This window comes from Pezoporus wallicus, unplaced genomic scaffold (assembly GCF_028554395.1).
Source record: "Pezoporus wallicus isolate ANWC-B61680 ecotype Strahan unplaced genomic scaffold, APGP_CSIRO_Pwel_v1 scaffold_13239, whole genome shotgun sequence".
Lineage (NCBI taxonomy): Eukaryota > Metazoa > Chordata > Aves > Psittaciformes > Psittacidae > Pezoporus > Pezoporus wallicus.
In genome coordinates this window covers 3,235,282-3,261,439 of record NW_026642052.1, presented here as the reverse complement: position 1 = coordinate 3,261,439, position 26,158 = coordinate 3,235,282, and the positions used below count along the sequence as shown (strand labels likewise).

Here is a 26,158-nt window from a genome sequence, read left to right as displayed (position 1 = left end):
TACTTGCCTCTCTCTTACCAAACTTGAAGCAAACAATAATATCTTTGTTACCTCCAGGCTACTGTGGCAGTGGAATTCTGTTTGTTTTAAGGCTGGATCTGCTGAATGATACAAGTATGGTGTACGGTTGCATGGGTCAGTAGAGAATTTTTGTGAAAGTGTTGGAAGTACATATCACATCCGTTGAAGTACATATCGTATCCGTTGAAGTACTTAGATTAGCTTCCACACTTCATGTTCCAAAGAATAATGGTGGTCTGAAAGACTTGCATTGGAATTAGCTAAAATGTAGCTTCTGAACTCTGCCTTCCTTATGTTTTCTTGTTACACTTAAGTGGATCTGTTAAAAGAGTCAGCCCCACTTCCTCTCTTATGCCAAATTGTCCTCGTTTTCGCTGGGATAGATAGAGCTAATTTTCTTCCCAGTAGCTGGTGCAGTGCTGTGTTTTGGCTTAGGTCTAAGAACAATGCTGATAATACACCAGTGTTTTAGTTGCTGCTCAGTAGCACTTACCCTGGTCAAGGACTTTTCAGTCTCATGCTCTGCCAGTGAGGAGGGGCACAAGAAGGTGGGAGGGAGCAGAGACAGGACACCTGACCCAAACTAGCCAAAGGGGTATTCTATAGGACAGCACCTCATGCCCAGTATAGAAACTAGGGGGAGTCACCCAGAAGGGACCGATCACTGCTTGGGTCAGGCTGGGTATTAGTAGGTAGTGATTGTATTGTACATCCCTTGGGTTTATTGTTGTTTTGTTCTTTTGAGTTTTATCTTTCTCTTTTAATTATCTTCCTTTTCATTGTTATTAGGATAATTGGTATTAGTATTATATTGTCCTTTATTTATTAAACTGTTCTTATCTCAACCCATGTGTTTTACATTTTTTTTTTCCCATTCTCTTCTCCTTCCCACTGGGATAGAGGGAGGAGAAGTGGGTGAGCAGCTGCATAGTACTTAGTTTCTGGCTGGGATTAAACTATGACACAGATGTAGAAATGTTGTAGCAACTGAGTTGATTACTTATTTGTATCTTTTGATGCCTGGCCCACCAAAAATGAATTTTTTCCATTTAGAACAAACTGATCCAGTTTGTCCCTGCATCCACATAGTGAATGGGTTAAGTGCAAGGACAAAGGTTGAGAGCACCAGGAAGGGACAATGAGAGAAACACCAGAACATCTTCTCTTGGTGGCAGTGTGCCGCTGCAGGGCAGTGTGTGATACACTAACCTTTGAGTCAGCTACATGGGTTTCTCCATCAAGATGCTGCTGCTGGTGGTGGTCTCTTGGAAGTTAGTTACTGCTGGTATAAAACCCATCAATTCTGGGTTTTACAAAGTGGTACTTGTGCTGGCAACAGTAGTAATTACATCAGATGTTGTCAGTTGTATGCGGCATTGTTTAGTGGTGGTCTTGGCAGTCCTGTGGTAACAGTTGGACTTGATGGTCTGAAAGGTCTTTCCCAACCTTGTTGATTCTATGATTGTTGTAAGTTAATTTTTAATGTGAAAAATATTTACTGAAATTCCTTGTCATTAGATGCTGATTTGTATTTTTAAACTTACAAAAAATATACCTAATTTACATATGTGTGCAGTTTTCTTTTTTCAGATAGGATTTTAAAAAACGAATGTAGTCTTATTTAAGCAAAGAAGTAAAATTAAATGCCAGTTTTAAGCAAGCTTGAAATTTAACTCAAAATCCAGTCTGGACAGTACTGGAAAAATTTTCTCATGGCAGTTTACAGTCATAATTTGTTTAGAATATAATAGAATTTCTAGGACTGTATTGGCAGTTGGATAACCTTGTTTGGACAAATTCTTACTAAAATAATGTAAATGTTGCAATTGGCAATGGCAGGTGGGCATTTAGAATTAGTGAAGCAGTATTTCATGCCTCTAAATTCAGACAGTCTATAAATATCTTTCCATTTATTAAATCTGATCAGTGTTTGAGGGTGTTTAACAGTTGTAAGCTCTTAAAATGAATGCTGAAATTTTTTGAGACATAAGGTTACAGATGTGCTATACTTACCTGGTACAACTGCACAACTATCTGTGGTATTAGAAATTGTTCTTTTTGTTAGGTTTTATTTTGTTAGAACGTTCTGGGCTTCCTTATGTTTATTGAGATGGAAGTGATGGCTACGTGCAGCCTTTATTAAAGTGCTTGCTTTTGTTTTTTTTTTTAATGCATCTTTAATAATGAGTCTTGACCTCTTGAAACAGTTTCCTGAGTGATGCTATGAAATAACGATACTTCTGTCTTGAAGGTAAAATTTGCTTCCTAAATTATCAAGACATTTATCAAACCATGATCTCAAAACTTTCCAATTATTAGGGCTTATTATAATGAATTTTTTAAGTATTATTACATGTAGTGATGAATTATTCTCAGCCTCTACTACGTAGAGATGCTTCTTTATGGTACTGCCGCATGTAATAGGAACCCCTTCAAGAGAGTCTGTTTGAGACTAGAATTCTATAAAGTGATGAAGTTTTGGTATGTAGCGGTCATAGTATGCTGTGACCGTTCTGCACAGTGTTTGTAAGTTTTGCTGCTAGGTCATGCTTTCTCCTCTTTCCATCTTGCCTTACCTAATGATTGTACGTGTTTGTTATGAGGTAGTGGAGAATATTCAGATTATCAAGAATTTAGGATCTTGGATATGCAGCTGAAGCCCTAGTGCAGGTGCCTCACCTGTCAGTTCTGCAGTCCAGTAGCAGTTGTTTCCCATAGCTCAGTTTTTGCTCTCGAGCAGGCTTGATGGTCTGACATCTTATGACAAAGTTCATATATGTTAATACCGTGTGGCCCTGTGACTGGATTATCTAATTGAACTCCTCCAGCTATGTTTTTTTTTGTGGTGTTCTTGTATTACGGTGGACATGAATGTTTTATAAGAACAGCTGTGCTGGTTCAGACAAAGGCTTTGTCAAATGCAGTACTTGTCTGCAACAGCATCTGTAAGAGGGCTGTTAGGGACAAAAAAGAACAGGGAGGGTATATGTGATACTTCTCCTGGATGCTCCCTCAGCCTCAGAGCAGGGGATTTCCTGGGCTTGATGTGGTTTGTGTAGTTGGAAACTCTCGAGGGATCTCTCCTCTTCCATTTCCTTTGAAGCCCATCTAATTTTTTTTACTCATTATCTTCTGGCAAGGAATTTCTAATAGCTGTTGTGTGCAGTTTTGTACATAGCTCTTACTAACCTGTTGGTACTTTCTATTAAAAAAAGACATTGAACAGCCTTCATCCATGGAGGCATCTCAGCTTTGATATTCCACAACCAGGGTTGCATGTTACGTACTACTGTACATACTGTACTGCATGCAAAGCATTAATTCAGTGACACAAAGATGGTTTTGATTTTGTTCTGTGATTTGCTCTTCTGTCTGCTTCTGGGTTTGAGCTTATTTCATGAAATGTCTAACATACTACTTAGGACATAGATCCTGGGATTAATAGCTCACAGCTCATTGTTCTATGTATTAATAGAACGTGGTTGTATTCTGTGTCTCATTTCAGGTTTACGTGTGCTGAATTTTGTTCACCTTTACGTTATCCAGTGCAGTTTCATAAGGACTTTCTGCATTTTTCTCAGTTATTTTGTTTGCTATCCCTGATAACTTGTTGTCCTTTGGTAGCTCCTGAACTGGGTCATCCATCTCATCTTCCAGGTCACTTAGGAATTTGTTAATCAATGAAGATCCCAGTGCAGACTCTTAAACTGTGCTGGTGACTCCCCTAGTGTCCTCTTGGTGATATCTTTGTTCTTTTTCTTTGCCAACCTTAGTAAATGAGGTGCTTAAGGTAGCTCTTGAATCCTTTGAGTAATTCAATTAAGCTTTTATACAGGATTAGCAGTTTCAGATTTTCATTTGGATAAGTGTTATGAAAATAAGCTTGCAGATTGACAAGAAAAGAAATCCTGCAGCAACACCTACACACTGTTTCTGTCTCCTCTGTGGGTTCACTGGCTTGACTTGAGTTCCACTAGAACCATAGCATAAACTAGCCTTGTCAAATATCAGTCAACTGTAAAGCATATATCCATTACGGATGAGATTGTATCACTCCTGCATTTCCCACTGATATTCTTTCAGAAAGGAAATTCTGTGTATATCTAAAAGTTAATTCACAGAGCTACTTTCATTCTTCTGACCACTGTTAGTGTTCCTTACTGTGATTCCAGCCATGTTTCTAATCTGTGTTTCCCATAGCATGGCAATGCTTCTGAAGCTTTGTGGCAGGGATTGTCTGAACTGAGACGGAGAGAGCAGTTTGGTTATAACATATGCCTTATCAATTTTGTTTTCCAAGAGTGTTTCAGTGCCTTGGTCATGAATCAGGTCCCTGCTCTGCTGGTTATTGTACAGTAACATCAAACATCACCAATGCATAAAACCCCCTGTCCTTGCTCTGAAGACTACAGCTAAATTTCTCAGATTATTGAGGAATGTGATTACAAAATAACAACTACTTCTATTTCGGAATTCGCATCCTTTAAATGCCATGTGAAATTTATTAAGGACACAGATTCCATTGTTTGCTAGATTTTAAATAGGCTTTGTTTCTGAGCTTTGACACTGCCCTCCTCACTGTGTGGCTGTTTGGTTTGTATGTTAAGGATTTGTTTTGATTTTTCACTGAAAGAAACAAAAGAAATGATGGTAAAATTGCTGATTCCTCCATAATCTATAAGAACAGTTTTGGACTTTGGTTACCATTGTATGATGTGACCGTGCTTTTGATCAGTCTTCCAGAGAGGACTGAAACTTACTGAAGTGAATATGTGATTTTAGTATGTTATTGACCAAACTTGATAAAATTTTCACTTTGATTTATTCTAATTAGGATTTGCATATTTTTGCTGCATGTGGTCAGGGAGAGGAAGGATTGTTTTCTTTTAATACAACCAGTCTGGGACAAAATACTTTTTCCTGGTTATAAAATGCGGACACTTAGATCCACATTAAAAAATAAGTCAGAATTCTGGTTTTTGTTTTCTTTTGTTTCTCCTAGAAAAACTATCATATATTATTAAACACCATAGTGGGGGACCCCCCCAGCTTTGAAACTATGTAATATAGTGGCATATTTCAAAGAATAATAGAGGAAATTTTGTATAAAACGGCAGTTATGACTAAACTATTGTGTGAGAATGTGTTCGGTCTAACTGTTAACATAGAGCAGTAGGCAGAAAACAAAGCACTGCAAACACAGATGTTGTTCCTCTTGGGAATGGAAGGAAGGAAAAAGGTAGCATGTGTATCTTTAGTCAGGAGATCTACTACTCTGTAGTAGATAAATCAAAATGTGTAAAAAGTAAATGAGGCCTGAGAGAGACTTTGCAGATTACACAAATAAATAATATATTAGTTTTCAACTTCTTTCAGTATGTAGATCCTGTAATTTTTGTTTCCACTGAGAATGTAGACTGCAGTGTGTCAGCCTGTAGTCAGTTTGCTTCCTTTTCAAGTTACCTTTTTATGATCTTTAAGAAATTAGTCTGTGGAACTTCGGTTGACCTGAAAGAACAAGATTTAGTGGTATGGCTTTTACTCTTCTATTTATAGAATGTTTTGGGTCGAAAGGACCTTAAGATCATCAAGTTCCAACCCCCCCTGCCTTGGGCAGGGACACTTCACACTAGACCGTGTTGCCCAAGGCTCTATCCAACCTGACCTTGAACACTGCCAGGGATGCAGCATTTACTACTTCTTTGGGCAACCTGTTCCTATTCCAATACTTTTTGTTACTTTAAGAGTTCTTAGTAGGGCTATCTTTAAAGAAGATTTGGAAGCTTGATAAATCTTTAAGTCTACTTATTTTTTGTTTTTTTCATTTACAAAAAACGTTTGCTCAGAACCTTGCTCTGTGGATACATAATTTTCAGAGGCCTCTTGGAATTTATAAAATACAGATGAGGTTACCTTAGATTAATTCTGTGGGGTTTGTGGTTTGGCTTTGGTCACTGTTTTACAGGATTAGAAACAATTGGGAAAAAAAGGCCTTACTTTTAAGCTCCTTAAAAGAACTTCTTGGTAGGAAAAGTGATTATGTAGAGAAAAAAAGGTGTTAAAGACACGGAAATGGCTTGCCTGGCATAAGATTTTAGCCAGTCTTTCTGACCATAGTCTGATAAGAACAGCTACATATGCTAGAACTTTCTGGGTGTGCTTGGTTCAAGCTTCCTTGAAGAGTGGCTCTTTTACTGAGCTTCTTGTTAATATTAGTGTAATTGTACACTATCTTGCTATCTTCTGTAGACACAACTGTCACAAGGTGTTTGTATGGCTCTTATTGTAGCACCAAGGCACTTCTTATTAAAAAAAAAAAAAAGTTTGCTATGACAGTATTCATATCCCATCTCACTTATAGGGAACAATGAGATTATTTAGTCTTCAGAAAAGGTTATTTACCATGCAGGAGCAGCTGTGTGGTAGGGAACACACCTGGAGTGTTCCAGCTTCAGTTTCTGTACCATTGCTCCTCCTTCCTGTTTTTTGCTATAGATTATTTAAAGTTTTTGCTTTTCCATAACCAGATCTCAGAAGACTAAAACTCATCTATTTTCTTCTGCTGTCTATTTTGGGTCAGAAGAATGCTTAGTGACTATCACACTGGGTAGAATTTTGAGGAAGAGTATCTATTCTAAGATGGTCTAAGTTGGAAAACTTGAAGTGTTTACACACTGACTGTATTCCAGTTCCCTCACAAAACACTTCATAAATTGGCTTTTGTGCCTCTAGTGGTTCAGCTGTTGACAGTTTGTCTAACAGTAACCTTGTTAAAGTCATGATCAGTATTACAAATACTGAAGGTTACTTGAAAAAAAATCTACTAGGAAGTAGTGTAAGTAGAAATTCTTTAGAAATAATGTAATTATATATTTTTGGCTTTAGCATTTGTAAGTTATGAGTAGTTTTCACAAACTATTGATAAAGATGTGTAGATTTTCATTTGGTAATTCTCATTATAAGGCATGTCCCTCCATTGTATTTTATAGCTGGAAATGGAGAATTCTTTCCAACTTGGTAGTTAAATAGCCTTGCACTGGTTACTGAGGCTGTATTGTAGCTTCCCTGTTCAGAGTAGCCGTTGTGAGAATGGGGAAAGTTTAACAAGACAGTGAGAAAAAGATTAAAAAAGGATGATAACTTCTTTGTCAGAAAATGTTGTATTTAAAGTCAAGCTTCACATCTATTGGCAGAAATGTTTGCTCTCTGAGTGACCTGTATTAATTTGCCTCTCTGGGATGGGATAATAATCGGTATGCGTAAAATACTGTTATTCTAAGATATAATGGAAATATGTTTAAGGCTTCCTGTAAAGCAAAGTACTTGACAGGTGTAAAATGACAACTCCTAGATATTAGTTCAGATTTTTTTTAGATTTCCGGTTTTTATATTATATATATTTTGAAACTTAACGTAATGTTGAGCTAGGTAATTGAATATTATATTAAAAAAAAGCTGGACTATAATATGTGGACATCATTGAAATTTTTGTTTTGTCTCATTTCCTAGTTCCTGTAATAACTTGTCTCCCTTTTCCTTCCCATCTAAAAAAAAACAAGACTCTCTTTTACCTAGTCAGCCAAAGTCAATCTGGTTTTGCCAGCCTAGATCTCAAGAACTGAATTTCTCAAATACCTCATGAAAGTAAGTGTTAAGATAGAAAAGAGAGGCCACTGTTATCACCTCATTGGGGAAAAGCTGAAGCATAAATACAGTCCTTACTATGTGCTAAAGATCTTAACAATGTGTCTGAGTAAGTTTTGATTGACATGACTCAGTAGCCAGAAGCCCTTTGCTTTGCTATGTCATTGAATCAAAGTTTGGGTTGGAAGGAACCTTTAAAGATCATGTAGTCCATCCTCCACATGCACATCTACTGTGGGCAAGGACATCTTTTGCTAGATCAGGTTGCTCCAAGCCCTGTCCAGCCTCACCTTGAGCACCTCAAAAAGGTCATCCTCTGGACAAGCTGCTCCAGTGTCTCGCCACCCTCATCATAGCAAATGTCTTCCTTGCCCAGTCTAAATCTACTAAAAGATGATATAGAAAATCTACTCTTCCCCTTCTCTGACAGATGGACCCCATCAACCCCCAGGAAGACTTCCTGATTTCTTATTTTGTCAGTTGTTTCCCCCTTCTCCCCACCAATATTTCCCCCCCCTCCACCTTTTCATAATGTCTCTTTCCAGTGGAACTTTCTGTCAACTTTTTGCAAAGTTACTGATTTCCTGAACAGGGAAGTTGTTCTGCTCTGTGTCTCAAAAACACACATCAGGAGAGCCAGTTTTCCTAGATCTTTGAAACATGGGGAGTGGTGTGGAGAACCAATAGGAGAAGGACAAAATGGATGTTTGAGTGTGTTTTTCAACAACTTAGAGAGTATGGACTACTTGAGAGTTTAGACTTGTGGCTCCTGATTCAGTGTGTCTTGGTCACTGTATTAGACTGTTCTCATGTGTTCTGTTATCTAATTGTGTAATGAAGCAGTAAGCTCCAGGCCCTTTGCAGGTCCTACTGTTATCTGTGCTCAGATATGAGATTCTGATGAATGCAAACATGTTGCTGACAAAGATTAAATACTCCTGGGTTACTTTCTCCAAATGAACATTGCCATCAGGGAAGTAAGATGGCTTTAGTGTAGTGTAGGGTTTTGTCAACTCTGCAGCAACTGATTAGAATGGGTTTATTTTTGATTATGTTGCAATTGATTCAGTACAGATCTAGAATATGCAGTTGCACCTTGGTGGTGATGCAAAGAAAGCTATTTAGTTGTATGCACACTGTAAGGTCACCTTTCAGTTTTGTTTGGCCACAAAGCACATGCTGCCCACATGAAATGCTGCACACAGTATATAGTTTAGTTAGTTATATTAGGTGATGTCTGTTCTGCATGTGTTGGTTGACTTGCACTGGGGTTGAAACAGAACAGTTTTGCTTAGATCCTTTAGTTTTTCTTTCCTTTCAGTGGAGGGATGTTTCCTGCTAGGGTTTGAGCTTTGTTTTCTCTTGCTGAGAAGCTGGAGAGGAGAGGGACAGCCTACTCAAATGCCAGATTGACATGTGGTTCATTGGCAGCATGCCTACGTGTATGGTGATTGAACCTTCTGCCCCTTACTTATCGAGATTGAGCTGGGATTGTGGGTGGCATAAGCCTTAGGATGGTTTGTCTATTTTAGGATATGGTTTAGAGTGTAAGCTCTCAGGTAAGACTGGTGTATGGTTTCTGTAAAGAGGGTTAAGTGTTAGTTCTGGTACTGATAAATTGTGTTCTGCTCAAATATTTTAAGTTGTTTCAGAGATTTATATTTTTATGAGGACAGATTGTGGGTGATAAAATGCTTTGCTTTCCTGAGGCAAAGCGAATACTGAAACTACAAAAAATCCCCCAAACCCAAGCCTGAAGGTGGCAGCTATTTAGTGGTGGGATTTATGAAACTCCTGGCCAGATGAATTTCAGAAATTCAGTGTTTCATAAACAAGACACTTCTTTTTCTATTCCAGAAACAGAAATCACTGCCAAACAGTAGGATTATATTGTCTTCTAGTGATACAAAATACACAGTCACTCTTTATGCAAACTAGTGGTGATTGTTTTGTTGGGTTTTTGGTTTCATTTTTTATTTAATCGAAGGTTTGTGTTGTTTTTTTTTCAGCTGGCAGTGAAAATAGTGAGATCTCAACTTGCCCATAAAGCTAGGTTAGACATGTATTTCAATCAACAGATTAGTTGTGAAGTCTTTGAAAGACTCTCTCTTCCTGCATTTAAAAGTACCTTTTCTAAAAGTCACTTTTAAACTTGGAATAATTCCTGTTGCTTTTCAAAATGACACTGAATAGGTGTGTGATACATATGGAGTAAGCAGTGTATGAATGACTGCTTTCTACATTGGGTGGTTTTTCACTGTTTAATATTATTCATGTATGGATACATATTATCACAACTTATCATTTTTTCCTCTTTATAGGTCCTGCTGGGGACTTGCATCTGGCCTCAATGTGAAATTAAGGTAGAAAAACACATCTACATATGTGTTTGCTATTAGGATTTAGTTTATTCACTGGTCATGCCTGAAGAGTGATGTTCGTCTCTAGACGGCTAACTGCCAGGAAATATAAATGATTGTCCTAGAAGTCAAGCCTCTCTCCTATTTACTGGAGTGAAAATCACCTCCAGATACCGACGGAATATCAACTACAGAAAATGCTTCACGTTATAAGGATGCCAACCACCTAGATTCATGCGCCCTATCTGTACAGTTGTTGTGGATGGTTTGCCATCTGAAAGCTCCTCAAGCTCTTATCCAGGCCCTGTATCTGTTTCTGAAATGTCTCTGCTGCATGCTTTGGGTCCAGTGCAGACCTGGCTGGGACAAGAGCTAGAGAAGTGTGGCATTGATGCCATGATTTATACTCGGTATGTCCTCAGTCTTCTGCTGCATGATAGCTATGACTACGACCTGCAGGAACAGGTATTTACATATTTTAGATGTTGTCCAGTGAAAGTGAGTTTTTGTATCAGTTCTGTTTTGTGTGTTATCCATGGGTATGGCTCAGATGGGGGGTGGGTGTCTTTCAGTGTGTGGGTGGAAGGGGGGTGTAAACCACATGGGAATCAAATTTGATGGTGAACTGGGATTAATGTGGTTAGTTTGCTACATTAAACAAAACTTTCACATTGGCACAGTTGGCTTCAGAATTATTAACACTGGAATGTTCTGTATCATAAATGCAGGCCTTCAGTGCTGATGACTACAAAGTGAATTAATACTGGAACATTAGTGAACTAATGTAATTCTTGTGAACTGCGTGTCATATTGGCCTGCTTCACAGTAGTTTGTAGAATCCCCATCAATTCCCCTCATGGATTTCATCTTGTGTTATTTCTTCTAAAGAGTAATAAAAAAAAGAAAAAAAAGCTTTTTTTTTTTTTTTTACCTATTCAGGTATTTAAAATACATTATTGCATGTACATTATTCATCCCTTCTAAAATAATGTTAATACTGAATCTTGATAAAAGCATGAGAAAAAGTTGTGCAACAGTGAGTCACTAGACATGACTGGAATTCAGAAAGGGCAGCGGAAGGGAAGTGAAGCTGTGTATCGAACAGGCACAACTCTTACTGTTTCCGTGTGCCTTTATTGGTATGGGTTTTGTATGTCCCTAGAACAGACTTCTCAGTCCTGAATTCACCTTTTTTTAAAATTATTTTTTGTTTTAATTTATCCGCATCATCAACCAATATAAAAATACTAATAGTGGAAATGTCTCAGTATAGGACTGAGGGAAGTTCTGGTGTTTTCAGGAAGGGATGAGGATGCTGTTAATCATAGACTTCGTCTTTTAAGGTAGCTGTGATTACAGCAGGAAGGAAAGAAAGCAAGTGCCTCTTATTTGGTGGCTTAATATTTAGTTATTTTTGTTGCTGATGATTTGGTTGTACTTTACACATTGCTACTGAACTGCTTCAGAGCTTTCATTGTTTTCTGGTTTACCTTTTGACTTGTGGAATAGATATAAACGAAGAAAAAATCCTTCATTTCAGATGCTGCCCGTTTCTGAATTTTTAGCAGCCATTACTGTGCATAAAAGCCTTCATGCTTCTATTGTGCAAAACAGAACACACTGTGCAAAAGTAATTTTTGCTCAAAAATTTAACTGGCAGCAGTGGAAGTCACCGGGAACAATCTTATGATTAATAATAGTACTTAAAAATCTCCACTGTAAGCTCTGTTTAGAATATTTCTTAACAGTGAGCTTTTTTAGGTCTTGGTCATACATGAATTGCTGTATTTTAGAAAGTGACAGAATAAAGTTCCAAAGTGTATTTGCAAGGAGGGTGTGGGGTGAGGACAGAAAAAAGAAACCAAGTGAAACCACACTAGAATTTGAGGAGCTTTATAGATAGCCCTGTGGCCTTGGGATAAAAACGAAGACTTGTTTCTTTTCAGTCCATTTTAGAGCATAGTCACTACTGTGATAATTTGAAATGGCTGAAGTGCCAAATTAGTTTTCTTTTTATCAGGCTTTGCAAGAAGCAGGGTAACTCTATTACGAAAACCGCATTCAGTTTGTTTCTCCTTTCAATACCTTAACTGTGTGCTTTGTGGGTTGATAGTGGAATGGATCTGTTCTTTTTCCAAGTTGATTATCTGAACCTAATGAGCCAAAAAGAGAAGAACACCACATGCTGCCTGGGTAGCCAAAACCTGTGTTGCTGAGCGGGTGCTGTAGGACAGATGTACAGGGTATCTTCAGAATGACATCGAGATTTGGAGAAGCTGAAAGTTTCTTTTCTACCTCCTCCAAGTTTATCATGCTTATAGCATACTCTTATTGTGTTTGTTCCCTCTACTTTCAAATAGTAGTTTTCTAAGTTTTGAGACCTAATATCACTTTAGTTTTGGGATGATATTCTGAATAATGATCGGATGCATATATTATGAACCATACTGCTACCTAATCCCTTTCTCAAAAAGCTTAGTCTTTAAAGACTGCAAATACAGATTTGTTATATAGAGAACTGAAGATACCTTAAAACACATGTGCTTGTTCTTTTATTTATATTACTATATTACTTACTGCCTACTGGTTCTTTGTATGACCTGACATTTTAAACTTAATTTTGGTTCAGTTAAGTCATTCAGAAACAAGAACATTTGTACTCTAAAGAATATATTTGCATATAAGCAGTTTGTGCTCAATGTTGGGATGAGTGCAACATTAAGACCAAGGGGAAAACCAAATGCTAGTGTTGTTTACAAATAGATATCAGGGAAGAATGCAGCAGTTAAACATCTAAATTAGCAATAATTTAGGAGTAAAATACTGAGAGTTGCTGAGCTCCTTTAATTCAGATTAATTCTCATAGAAGAATTGCTTCTTGGTGTCTTGGGGATTTTTTTTCTCTCATATGATTCCTATGATTCCTAAGAAAGATGACAGAATTTACAGGAAAGAAGTGTTTTCAACAGTGGCTTTATTGCAGTGATTTCTCCCTGCTTAGAGAACAGCTACAAAGAGGACAGAGACTCTCTCTTCAAAAGGAGTCCCAGGGAGAAGAAAAGGGACAATGGGCACAAGTTGTGCTGCATGAACTTTCATCTTGAGATGAGAAGAAATTTCCTTTATTTTATTTAACAATGAGAACAATCATTCACTGGAACAGCCTCTTGAAACAATTGGAATGGGATAAAGTCCCCATTGCTAGAGGTTTTGAAGATGCAGGAGGACAGGGTGCTAGATAATCTTGCCTGTGCTCCCTTTCCCTTGAAAGGGTGGACCAGATGATCTTGTGAGGTCTCTTCCAAACTAGGCAGTCCTGTGGTTCTTCACTTGCAGAACTCTTGTTTCTCTGGGGAATGATTAGCCATTGCTTCTTTCCAAAACTCCAGCAATTACTTCTGTTTTGAACAAGTTGGAAGGGATGTGTGGTCTCTGAACACCAGAGTGGAAAAATCCATTGCAATGTGCTTTTTTTTGCGGGGCGGAGGTGGTGAAGAGGACAAATTTAATCTTATGGATACTGTATAAATCATCTTTGTTAGAAATGCTGCAAACTGAGGATGGTCATTAAGATGTTTCCACCTCAGAATGTTGGTGACATCATTAGCACTGTTCTAGTTGCTTCAGGCAGCCTCCTTCCATGCTTTCTTTATAGTGTGCTGGTGTCATCAACTGTAGCAGGGAAATGGAATTCTCAAGTCCTGAACTGAGGTTCTGTCAGGTAAGTACAGAAAGATACAAAATGAACAACGAATGAAAACACTTCCCCAGCCTTCTTAGTCATACGCAGGTATTCAAGATATCAGTGTTATTGTGTTATAAACTTCTGTTTAAGTTTAATGGAAGTCTTGATTGACTAGGTCTTCAGGGTTATTTTTGAGAATAACCAGGATGTTCTCTTGGTTTGTTAGTTTCTGGTCTTGATTCTGCTGCAGACATCTGTGGTTTTGGTCATTTGACTTCTCTTCCTCCAATACTGTCTGTACAGTGAGGTAGTTTGATACGTGGGTATAAGATAAAATGTGTGTAAGGGTTTGGTGTGGGGGGTTATTTGTTCTTGTTTTTTTTTCCTTTAATTTGGGTTTTCTTTGCACAAGTGGATTTTCTTGAGTATATTATTATTGTTCCTATTATTATTTATTGCTGTTAATTCCATGCCTTGCCCAATGAGAGTGGTCTCCGCTGGGTATCATTATATGGATGCAAGCTCAATATTGCAAAATGATAGATCAGTAAGTCATGAGTTTTCAGAGAGTTGGTAGGAGTTTTCTGCAAGTACTTGTGTGTGGGGCAGTGGAGGGAGGCACAGTACAGAAAACATAGGTTCTAGGTGGAGAAGTGATTCAGAGCAGCCCTGTGGAGAAGGACTTGAGGGTGTTGGGTCGATGAGAAACAGGAACATGAGTGTGCATTCACAGCCCAGAAACCAACCATATCCTGGGCTGCATCAAAAGGAGTGTGACCAGCAGGTCGAAGGAGGTGATCCTGCCCCTCTACTCTGCTCTTGTGAGACCTCACCTGGAGTATGGTGTGCAGTTCTGGTGTCCTCAACATAAAAAGGACATGGAACTGTTGGAACAAGTCCAGAGGAGGCCACGAGAATGATCAGGGGACTGGAGCACCTCCCATATGAAGACAGGCTGAGGAAGTTGGGGCTGTTCAGCCTGGAGAAGAGAAGGCTGCATGGAGACCTCCTAGCAGCCTTCCAGTATCTGAAGGGGGCCTATAGGGATGCTGGGGAGGGACTCTTCATCAGGAACTGAAGTGATAGGACAAGGGGTAATGGGTTAAAACTTAAACAGGGGAAGTTTAGATTGGATATAAGAAGGAAGTTCTTTACTGTGAGGGTGGTGAGGCACCAGAACAGGCTGCCCAGAGGAGCTGTGAATGCTCCATCCCTGGTAGTGTTCAGGGCCAGGGTGGACAGGGCCTTGAGCAACCTGATCTAACGGAAGGTGTCCCTGCTCATGGCAGGGTGATTGGAACTGGATAATCTTAAGGTCCTTTCCAACCCAAACCATTCTATGATTCTGTGAAATACTGTACCCGAATTTCACTGGAATATTTGCAGTTTTTATTCTGACTTGCTGGCTTAAGCTGAAATATCTATTAAAATTTTGGGAAAATTGATAAGCAGATATGTTTTGTCCAGCTGTGACTCAAAGTACTAGAGAGCTTTCAAGAAAGGAAACTTGGTTATGGTAAATTGCACCATGGTGTCAAGATCTTCCAGAGCTGCTATGGTTGTGTGTATGTTATATACCTATCTGGAATTGCTGTAATACCTCCTAAATGCATACACTTTAAATGTTTTCTAAAAAATACTCAAGTACTGAAGTTAATTATTACTGGCATTTCTAGCACAATTCTTATTTAAGCCATACTTGCTAGTTTTGGAAATGAGTCTGAAATTGATTTACACATACATTAGGTGTCTACGTCGTTAAAATTGTTAAATCTGTTGAACCATGTTATATATAATATTATATTAATTATTTAGGTGCATTAGGGGTTTGTTTGTTGGTTTGGTTTCTTAAGATTTGAAGCTTGTCAATGTTCTCCGTTCAGAATATTTGGAAATCAGGGGTATTTTGTTCTGAGGTAGATGACCTTTGAGATGCTTTTGGTCTGTTAAAGAAAACCTCATGAAACTCATGAAAATTTAAAGGCTGTGATGGTAACGGAGCTGCACGTTTCTGATAAGTATATATACTTTCATCATTTGCATTTTATTACTGAATTTTTTTATTTTAAAGGGTAAATTAAGGAGAAAGCCCCATGCAATTTCTGACAAATCTTTGACTTTTGAGGACCTACAGACTTGCTGTTGGAGATCTGAACACTGAGACAGCCTTTTGACTTCAGTCCAGATTGATTTTTTTTTTAGTTTCCTAATATTAAACCAAATAGGTGCTTTTAAAATTTGTGATTGTTATTTAAATGCTACTTAAAAGTATATTTATAGATACATGTGTTCTCAAATCAGTTTGCGATACAGTAAATACTGCATTAAAGAGTATAATCTGTGTGAAGCGGAAGGCATTGCCTTAAAATACATTGCGTGAAACATTATTTCATTGGTCTTTATTTGCACAGTATTAAAATCAGTGTTCTGTGTTGTATCTTTTCTATGGTATTTGTAAGCATAGCGTGTTTCTGAATATGACGAATTCATGGTTTTTGCCTGCAGACTGTTCTCATTTTTGAAGGGATGAAGCCTTTATTTAAAAAAAGTAAAACAGTCCCCCAAAAACCCAGCCAAAAAACCAAACCCAGCAGCCAGACACTGCAAGATAAAGGCTTTGTTTGTAAGCCTTTGGTCACGCAGCCTGAAGGTCTAAAGGCATTTGTTATGCATACTTTCTGTATCAAGTGAATTCTGTTGCTTTTGATCTACTACTTTCAACTCGTTTTTGGAAGGTGACATTTTCTTCTGACTCTCAAAAGTAAAAATCCTAAAAAAGTTCTTCTAAAAGACAATCTTTTCTTACCTCTCAGAATTCAGTAGGAGTTGTTCTGCAAACTGTTCTGTGACCAGCATCAGAGATTTTCCTTTTAATTTTTGATTCATAAGAGGGAAGGTTTCATTTTGGAAGACTTATTATTTGTAGACTGATTTGAAATAGTTCCATTCAGGTAATCTTTTACATGGAGGGATAGCAAATGTATTCAGAATGAGGCTCTGACTGTAGTTTTTATTCTTGCTTTTTCATCATTAGCATATACATATTTGAAGTCCAAAATGTAGTTTAATTTTTTTATATTAACAAAAGAACAGAGGCCTCAGCCCATTTGCAATAAATTTTAGGTCTTGTCTTGGTAGTTTTATCTCTGTAAATGCTTTTGGTCTATCACTCTGAACTGGGATGGGAATATCATTGCCAGCTCTACTGCGTTTCGCCAGTGCTGGTGATGTGTGACCGTGCTTGTGAGGCATCTGCAGGGTTCTAAGATCCAGTCAAATGTGGGGTGTTTGTTCTCTCTGCCATCCCATATTAACCCAGTAGAGGGACCTGATGTCTACATTTATATTCTAGTAATAGATACTCGGTATATTTTAAGGGGAAGAGGATGTGTTTTGTTGTGATTGTTCTGAAGTGAAAATCTCATCCATAATCTAAAGATAGGAGGAGAAATGAGGATTTGTTCCTCTGTGCCACATTAACCCTGTATTAAACGTTAAACTGGGTTGTATGCCTGTAACAAACAATGACGATGCAGATTCTGGTATAATTACAACAGCTCTTTTGTCACCCTTAAGAAATAACTATGGGTCATTGAAGCCCAAATTTTAAATGCATTTAAACGTACAGAGCATAGTTCAGTTACAGTAGGGTAATGCTGTGTGACTGCTGCACACGAGTGCCATTAAGTTTCTAAGTTCACCAGCGGCACGTAGAAGTGAATTTCTTGAATGCAAAACATTTTCAGATTGTGTTTCTGCTTATTAAGCTGTGTGTCATTCCTGGAGGAACAATTGTTACAGTTTTCTAGCATCAACTTTTTAATCACTACCCAAGCCAAGTGTGTAAAATGCAAGTTGTGGGAATGTGTGTGACTTGAAGTCCTTAGAGTATTCAAATGTGTACATGTTTGAAGGGATGGGAATAAACCCCCTGGTTCTTTAATGCATAAATATGTAAACTGAGGGAAAAGCAGATTTATCACATTTTCAAAACAGTACTATATCCTCAAGTTAATATGCCCATAAAGCTTGTTTATTAGTAGAAAATAGTTTTACTTTTTGCAAAAGCTTAGATAAGTAAGTTTGAAAGTTCATGGAGGAAAACCTAGCTCTAGTCCCTACCTGCTCCCCTCCCTTCCTTGGAGTGACTAGCTGAGAACTATATAACTTGCACTGTCATAGTTAAAGTTTGGAAAGAGTTGGTGGGAAAAATTGGGGTGTTGTGGATTTCTCTTCAGTTAAGCAGTGGAACATGACTGAAATGGTTTTATTGTAATGGTATGTGCCTTGGAAAACTCCCAGATGTTCTCTCGGAACCACTGTATGTGCAGCAGGGGAGAGCCTCTTGTTTTAGTTTTAGAGCAGACTTGAGATTCTCGGCAGGATGGGCTTTGTTCTGTGGTAGCACCTGTAGTGCAGAACAGCTATGCCTACAGTTGTTTTGGAGGTGCTGAAGTTGTTCCATTTGTGTTCTTTGCAAGTGCTGTCAGTACAAGAGCTTCGAGTCAGCTCATGTAACAGTTCTGTCCAATGCAACTCAAATTTGTACTAAGGCAGTGTCTCTGTGGGACTTACCATTCTTTTTTATATATATATATATATAATCTCTTAATTTTTTGTTGGTATTCGAGTAGTTATAATTGCTCTGCTCTGTATTTCTTGGTGACTGATAGATACGGGCTAGATTTGGAGTATCGTGGACTATGCATTTGTATTCTTTATTCTGTTTTAGGGATAGGGTGACAGTGGATTGGAGCTCAGTTGTAGGCTCTAGGGGTCATTGTGCAAACTGTACAGGTCTTGGGGTAGTCAGCTTCAGCTGGTATCTTAGTGAAGCAAAAAAGTATTTGTTCTCAATAACTGTGGTGTCTGAGGAATTTTTCTTTCAGACTGTCTTCTGCCTTTGTACTGGTGAGAGTGATAATGTTGAAATGCTGATTGCTTTGCAGACGTGTCTGTTCTAATATGTGACATGATGTCCACTTCAGGACATCAAACATACGTGGGCTCTGTGGTGCCTATCTCACGTACTATCCTATTTATGCAGGCATATCTGTGTAATACAGTTAAAATGTTATTACTAGCTTCTGCTCTGGGTAATCAAAGCTGTCTCCAGAAACAGGACTGTAATACCTTTTTGTGACTTTTAAAATTGCATCCAATGGTTACTTATGGTGTATCTCTCACAGTCATGCAAAAAGAATAACCGAATCAGGTTTTTATTCTTATGACTAGTATCATATTCTCATAAAGGCTTACATAATGTAAAGCAGAGATACAAGCTCAAGTGTCAGGCTGGTAAGGCCCCCTAACAGTCAGGATTTATTTGTAGTCATCTCTGTGTTGATACAGTTGTAACTGTTTCAGGTTCTGGGCCTGGCTGAGATATGTCCTTAATGTTCTTTGTTCAGCAGACCATTGCATGACCATACACTCATCACATATCACTGCCTGTATTCTTTGAAATGGTTACAGTGGTCTGTGATGCTTGCAACATAACTTCATTCCGAAGATCAAGAGAGCAACCATAAATACTGTGAAATAACTACTCCAGTCGTAACATGTTGCTTTCAAGACATCTGGACTCTGCAGTGGCAGTTCCTGTTGATTCTTGGCTTGCTTTTCTGTGATGTAGCTAAGACGTGCAAGTAAAATGCTGTCTTTATAGCTGTAGCTATAGCCTTGCTAAATTTTCCTTTCTGCTTTTACTTTAATGGAAAAACTCTAAAGGCAGCCTGCGCAACACCCGTAGGATTTCAGCAGATGCAGCATTTGCATGTTCTCTCACTCTTGAGAGTGGGTGTGATCAAATTTCTTCTGCTTGGTTTCGGCCTAGAGTAATTTGTAATTAGTGAACAACGCAGACTGCCCTTTCAAGTTGGTTGGATTCTAAGCAAGAGTTTATAGTTGTCAGAAACTCGGATTACAGGATTTTATAATCAAATTGATAGGTTTTGATAGGTAGAGTTCTTCCCTGCCCACCAGTAGTGGACCCATCAGTCCTGAATGAGTAATGTGCTCTAGGTAACCCTGCTTGAGTAGGAAGGCTGGTTTAACTGACCTCCAGCGCTCCCTTCCAGCCTCAGCCATACTGTGGATGCCTTGCAGTACATGATGTGGTCTGCTATATTAGCTGTTCTGTTAGGGTCCAACTGCATAGGAATTGTAATGTTCCAGTTACAGCAACCAGGAAAGGCAGGGGGAGGGATTATAGCAGCTCAACGGTTCTCTGGCTTTTCACAGAGTCTAATTATTTTCCTTGTAATACCTGTATTTGGAGTAATTATCTACCATTAAAGAATATTTTCCAGTCCTCTCCATTGTGTGGTATCACGACTTTTGATATGAAGAACCCTTGTGCTGCTGTCTGTACGTACCTGCTGTTCATGTGCTGAACCTTTTGTTGCATTTCTTTTGGAAAAGCTGAGCTTACTACCACTGTCCTCACCTTTTCTTCTGAATTGTTTTGCATATGTGCTACCTCTTTATCTTTGTCTCAGTCTGAGGCAGCCTGTGAGGGGTATCTAAGCCCATCCTGGGCCAATAGGCTTTTCTTGTTAATTATAATGAGATGCCATGTCTCTTAAAATTTGCACAGAAGCCGCTATGAACAAGTATATACCCCCTCTGGCTCTGAGCAATCCATTGGAATTTTTCCTGAATCTCAGTTTAGGGGAAGTGCTTTTTCAGGGAAGATCACTGAATGTATTTATACTGCTTCTGGAATAATCTTCAGGGTGAAAAACATATGTGATCTGTTGCACTTTTCCCCAAATTCTCTATTATGAGATCCTCCTAGAGGTAGTCGGGACCTGTTCCATTTTGGATATAATTTACAGCTATTTTCTTCCATTCCCTGCCTATTTATACATCTCAGAAGCTGTTTTTTTGACTTCTCTGAATAAGTTTTTGGGAAAGTTTCTTTCAGTGCACAATGGTTCGTAACATCTATGTGAACATTGAATTCAGTGAAACATCAATGCTGTAAAATCTGTTGCTGCCAGAGTAGACCAGGAGTTCTGGACTACCTGTGGGGTTTTATTATGTCAGATGATACAGTCTTTGTTTTCATGTATTCACAACAAACCTTAATAGCTGTCACTGAATTAAGATATGCTGATGATAGACTTCAGCAGGAAAATTTTGTGGACTCTACTCAAAATACTCAAAATTGTTTTGAGTGTTTGTGCAAAGAGATGATGTGAATACCTCGGAGAATGCTGCTGGCTGGAGTTGGGACTGTTCTGTCTCACAGGCAGAGGGGAAAGATCTGCAAATTTTGTAGTTCTATCAAAACATTTTAGGGTTTGTGGTGTCTTGTACAATCCATGACCTTGGCATAGCGATTGTTTTGGCTGATCTGTCTTTTCTTGGTTTTAAGCCTCTTTCTAAGGACTGACAGCATCTGCATTCATTGTGCATATGAGCATTTGTTCTGTTTTTCTCTCTGACCTGTCCAGTAACTTGATGATCTATTTTAATTGCGTTTGAGCATCTTTAAAAAAGCCTTTTTAAGAAAGGCTTCTACAGCTTGCTAGAGGAGTCTGCATTCCCTGCATTGGAACAAGCAGACAAAGCTTCATCATTATGTGCTGCACTGGACAGGAACTAGCCAGCCATCCGGCAGACAATCCAAACTATTCATGGCCAAAGTACAAATCAGCTGTCCTCCTGAGTTTTTTGGCAGATGTCAGTGTCCCACATCGGGTAAACTCCACAGGTTGGAGATGCCTCTTAATCTGTAAAGAGAGAATTCTAAGAAGAAAAAATGGTTCACATGGTTCTCTTGCAGGACTCTGCTTGCATACCTTAACAATTTGGGGAATTCTTTTTCACATTACAATATCTTGTCTGGATGTTTGGGTTACTTATTTGATGGTATTCTCGGATCCTTAAAAGCAGAGACTGTCTGTGTGTGTGTGTGTGTGTGTGTGTGTATTTTGTATTTGAGACATCTACATTGAATACTTTGTAATTTTTGTATGAACTCGTAACTAGAATGTGCTTGTTGAAGCAGCACGTTTTGGGTGCCCAGCAAAAACTCTTACAAGAGCAAGAGATGGCAGGTGGGGTAGTAAGCTCAAATAGCAGCTGGTTTGTATTGAAATTAAAATGTTTGAAAAAGAGGAGTTCTTCAGAATTTTCTGATTCAGAATCTCTTTTAACTTGGTATTTTCTCCTCTCCTCTAAGGTAATGGAAATTCTTGCCCTAAAATCTTTTGTGTATAATTTGAAATAGAAATGTCAACCGTAGATAATTATGGCTGTTCAGTGCATTATCTGAAAACTTGATGTATATTGTAAATCATTTAAGTATGTACCTAATTGAATCTGTAGTGTGTTTATGCAGGGAGAATCTTAGGGAACTGGCTTTCCTAAACTTACTCTAAGAGAAGAAACCTGATTTTTCAAAACATGTTTTTCTGCTGGTTGGATTTCCTCACTTCGGAAATCCATTTGGGGAGTTTGTTGATCAAGTTATTAAACCTGCTCATCCTCCTGTCTGTTCTGCTGATAAGGCAAAATTTAAGCCTGTTTATTTACCTGAATAGCCATCAGGGACCTTGAGTCATGTAGGGTTTCTGCACCAGTGAGCTTGACTCCAGCTTTTATGAAATAGGGGTAGTTCCTGCAAGATTCTTGAAATGTGTTTTAACACTGATTTTTAACATTTATTGTAGGCTATGAGCTTCAGAGCAGTTTTCTTTCAGTTTTATCACAAAGTGTGACGTTTGTTCTACTGATAGTAGATATTTCTCTTATCTTTATAAGAAATGAAAGTAAGAAGTAGTACTACCAAACTCACTTCTGCTTCTCCAGTTTCTTGGTAGTGTGGAGGGAAGCAGTGAAATTGCTGCTATTTTGTAGTCGAGCAGTCAGTTTAGGAATCTCTTTGCTGAACTTGTGCCTCTATATTAGTTCAGGATTGAATTAAGCACTCCAAGTACTGGGTTTCTTGAGGCAGCATTAACATAAAGAATACACCGACATTTCTGTGGCCAGATTTATGGTTCTTAAGTTATTCTTGTCATGAAACTTTGCACTTTCTGTGTCTTTACAATTAAAAATCTCAAGTACCTAGTTACATCAATTGCCTAGTTATGTTGCGGCAGGTACAGTAGGACTCTGAAGAACAGATGTTTAAATAGCAGTTTAGGTATTCAGACTTGGATTTTTCCAGTATCCAGGTGGCCTCTGCTTCCTGATGATGTTTATTTAATGTTGGGTGGTCATCCCTTAGAAACTTAAGTAATGGTAGTGTGGTTTAAATATCAGAATTTTGTAAGCCAAATTTCAGGCATTCTTCTGTGTGTATGCACACTTCTTAAATCTATAAGCTTTGGGTGGCATTGCTTCTGTGAAATGTTCGGTGATCACTGAATGGAACTGTGAAAATTCAAAGTTATGGTAAAACTCTTGGATTAAAAGGAGCATTGTCATATGATTTCTAGTTCTGTGAGGAAATAAGATAAATGAGGGCATCTAGCAGCTGAAGAGAACAGAAGGCCGTAGTGATTCTTTCCATGTGAAGTAACTAGTTTACTTCCCTTTGTGCACACAGAATGTTTCATTGAACTGCTTTCTTTCCTGTCTGTCATGGACTTAGTATTTTCCAGTCTAAGGAGTAAACCTACTAATGGACTCCTGACTACTGGAGATGAAAGAGGGGGGAGGGAGAACCCAACCCAAAAAAGTGAGGAGGAAAAAAAGTAAGATATTAATTTCAGTCATTTGAAATAACTGGATTTGTATGGTTTTAATCAATTTTGTCATAATAGCAGAATTCCACTTGGTTTGTGTGTCACACATCACTTCCGCAAACTCACTTGCTAGGGCATGTGACATTTTCGTGTTTTACTGTAATGCTCTTGGTTTTGACACATCACAACAAGAATTAAGTGCAAGTTTCCTTCACTCTTCTGTAGTGGTTTGTGGGTGTGGTGTTTGTGTGCAGAAGGTGCAAGGTCCTCCATAAATTTAGGCTATGTCAAATGCATGCTGATAAATGTATCAAATACGTGCTGATAAATACTGTAGTTTACATGAGGATGTAATTTTGGACTTAAGAACTCTATGTGGGATAGCTGTAACCCATGGTGTTTGTAAAATCTGAGGATTAAAACCTACCAAGTTTGTGCAGGGTAAAATAAATCCCCAAACTCAAAGTTTTCAGCAGTTTTTTTCCCTATAAAACTTACAAGGGTGGTGTGAAGCACTTGGCAGCCACGTGTGACTGAAAACCTGCATGGTCAGAAACAAGTTTTGTGTGTGTAGTAGAAAGAAGTAGAAAGAAAGAGAGGATTCTCCTGGAGCTCTGTCCTCAATCACTGCGTCCTCCAAGATGACCCTTTTAGTTCGCAGAGTGCTTACTTTAGAAGAAGAGATGAGACTGTGATACTCACATTGAGGGAGAATTCCATTTAGTCTGCCTTCCCCATTTAAAACATTCAGTATTTGTTGCAAGGATTAAATATTTTACAATTGAAATGTGTTGAATTTTGTAGGCAGGTGTCAGATACCTTTCACATAACGTGTGTGGAGAACTGAACTGCATGAAATGCTTTATAAATTTCTCTAAGCATAAGGGTTCTTATTGCTCTTGTGACAAACGGCTGGTATACATGGCTAGTAAAGCTGCTCTTGTAGAGGTTGGATTTAGTGTAGCAGTACAAAGCAGTTTTGTTGGTGCAGATAAAATAAAGTACTAAAATACATAGCATTTTGGTAATGTTTTCCCAGTGTAGATGTTGCCTTCCACCTAAAAATAGAATAAGTGAAGTTATCCCAGTGCACGTTTGCTCTGTGCGTGGATTTTGAGCAACATACTGCAGATGGGTATGTATGTTTTCATTCGTAATTGGGCCCACGTGGATGAGCAGGACAGGCTTTGGAAGTTGGGGGGGGGGGTAGCTGGGTCTCATCGGTTTCTATGTGTTCATCTGAATATTGTGAAGAGTTAGAGTGCTCTACAGCCACACTGTGTATAGAGAAATGTATAAACTACAGTTTTGAAAAGACTTAAAGAGTGCAGTGTAGATGTCTCTTGAACCTGTTTTCTGAAAAATTTTCCTACCTTTCTCCTACTGTTTCTTTCTGTTAGTCCTTCTTAGAACAGTAGCCTGTTCAAATGTCTTTTGACATCAAATGAATCACTGACGTCTTGCACAAGTATAAGGAAAACCAGAGGAACTGGTAGCTTTTTGTTCTTTCTGAACTAAATCAGTTTCTCCAGGTTTGGTGATGAAATGAGACTAAGAAATAAACTCAAGAAATTGCTCTGCTTTCTCCTGAAGGACTCGGCCATGTCAAATCACAAATGGCAGCCATTTCAGTGGCTGCTTCTGGGGGTGGTGGTTCCCTCTCCAACTCCTTTTTTCCCATCTTACTCTTTGATTGCACAGAGACAGCTAGTTTCACTGACTATTTTTACTTCATTTTGAAGCCATGGGCAGTTGAGAGTTGTTTGAAATGAGGGCAGCCTTAGCCTGGATTTCATTAGAATCAGTAACAAGTGTGTTGAAAAGGTTAAAATAGGCCTGTTGAAAAGCATCAGGTGTTTGTGGGTCTCTCTGAAGACGATTTAGACCAGTGTGCATTAGAAGATGTTAAAGATACTCATTGTGAGACTGAGTTGAAGGCTTTGGAACCTAGCATTGCATTTTCTTCTTCGCACTTGCTTGGTTTTCTCTTAAGCTTGCTCCCAGCTCCGAACTACTTACTTCCCATCCTTATTATTTTAGAGATCAGTGACACTCTCTTAATATATTTTGTGTAAATTACAATAAATTCGACGGTAAGTTGACCATGAAATGATCTTTCTGGATATGCTTTGCAATTGGAAATTATTGCAGTGAAGTGTGAGTACCCTCTGTGTCCTGTGACAAATATATGTGCTTTTCTGAATAGTAAGTGTAAATGTACTGTAATCAAGCTAACTTCGCAACAAGTAATTTTTAGTAGATAAGAAGAGGTTGCTTTTATGTTATGCACTGTGTTAGCTGTAGTCCTGTTCTGCCATAGTACTGATATGTTCATGTATTTTCAATAATGTAATGTCTTTATCTTGATTTTAGGAGAATGACATCTTCCTGGGCTGGGAAAAGGGAGCTTACAAGAAATGGGGAAAGAGTAAGAAGAAGTGCTCTGATCTAACACTAGAGGAAATGAAAAAACAGGCTGCTGTCCAGTGTCTTCGCTCTGCTTCTGATGAAGTAAGTTTGGACTATGTAGTATTTAAGACTTTATGCCCTTTGTGTTAGATATATTTATCTTGGGATGCTTCTATTTTAATTGGTGGCTTTGTAAAGCGCCATTTCACCAAGAGTTCTCTGAGCGTTCTTCATGTTTCTTTAGGAAGTTACGAAATCCAAGCATGGCAGCAGGATTTCACAAAACATCCTGTACTATGTAGTGTCATGCTGTCCTTTCTGTAAGCCCTCACCTATTG

General features: G+C 38.4%; 1 protein-coding gene across 7 annotated transcripts in view; it reads left to right on the top strand.

The window, feature by feature from the left end:
• KIAA0232 (KIAA0232 ortholog) overlaps positions 1-26,158 on the top strand; it is a 68,579-nt gene that overhangs the window by 8,975 nt on the left and 33,446 nt on the right. For 3 of the 7 annotated variants that reach the window (XM_057426754.1, XM_057426752.1, XM_057426753.1), the window contains exons 2-3: positions 9,987-10,490; positions 25,785-25,922. In XM_057426754.1, the coding sequence (XP_057282737.1) occupies positions 10,260-10,490; positions 25,785-25,922 (369 nt within the window). In that variant the 5' untranslated portion in view covers positions 9,987-10,259. Of the gene's footprint in view, positions 1-9,986; positions 10,491-12,164; positions 12,219-25,784; positions 25,923-26,158 lie in introns of those variants that run through there. The other 4 variants (XM_057426757.1, XM_057426755.1, XM_057426756.1 and 1 more) reach the window with 4 other exon arrangements.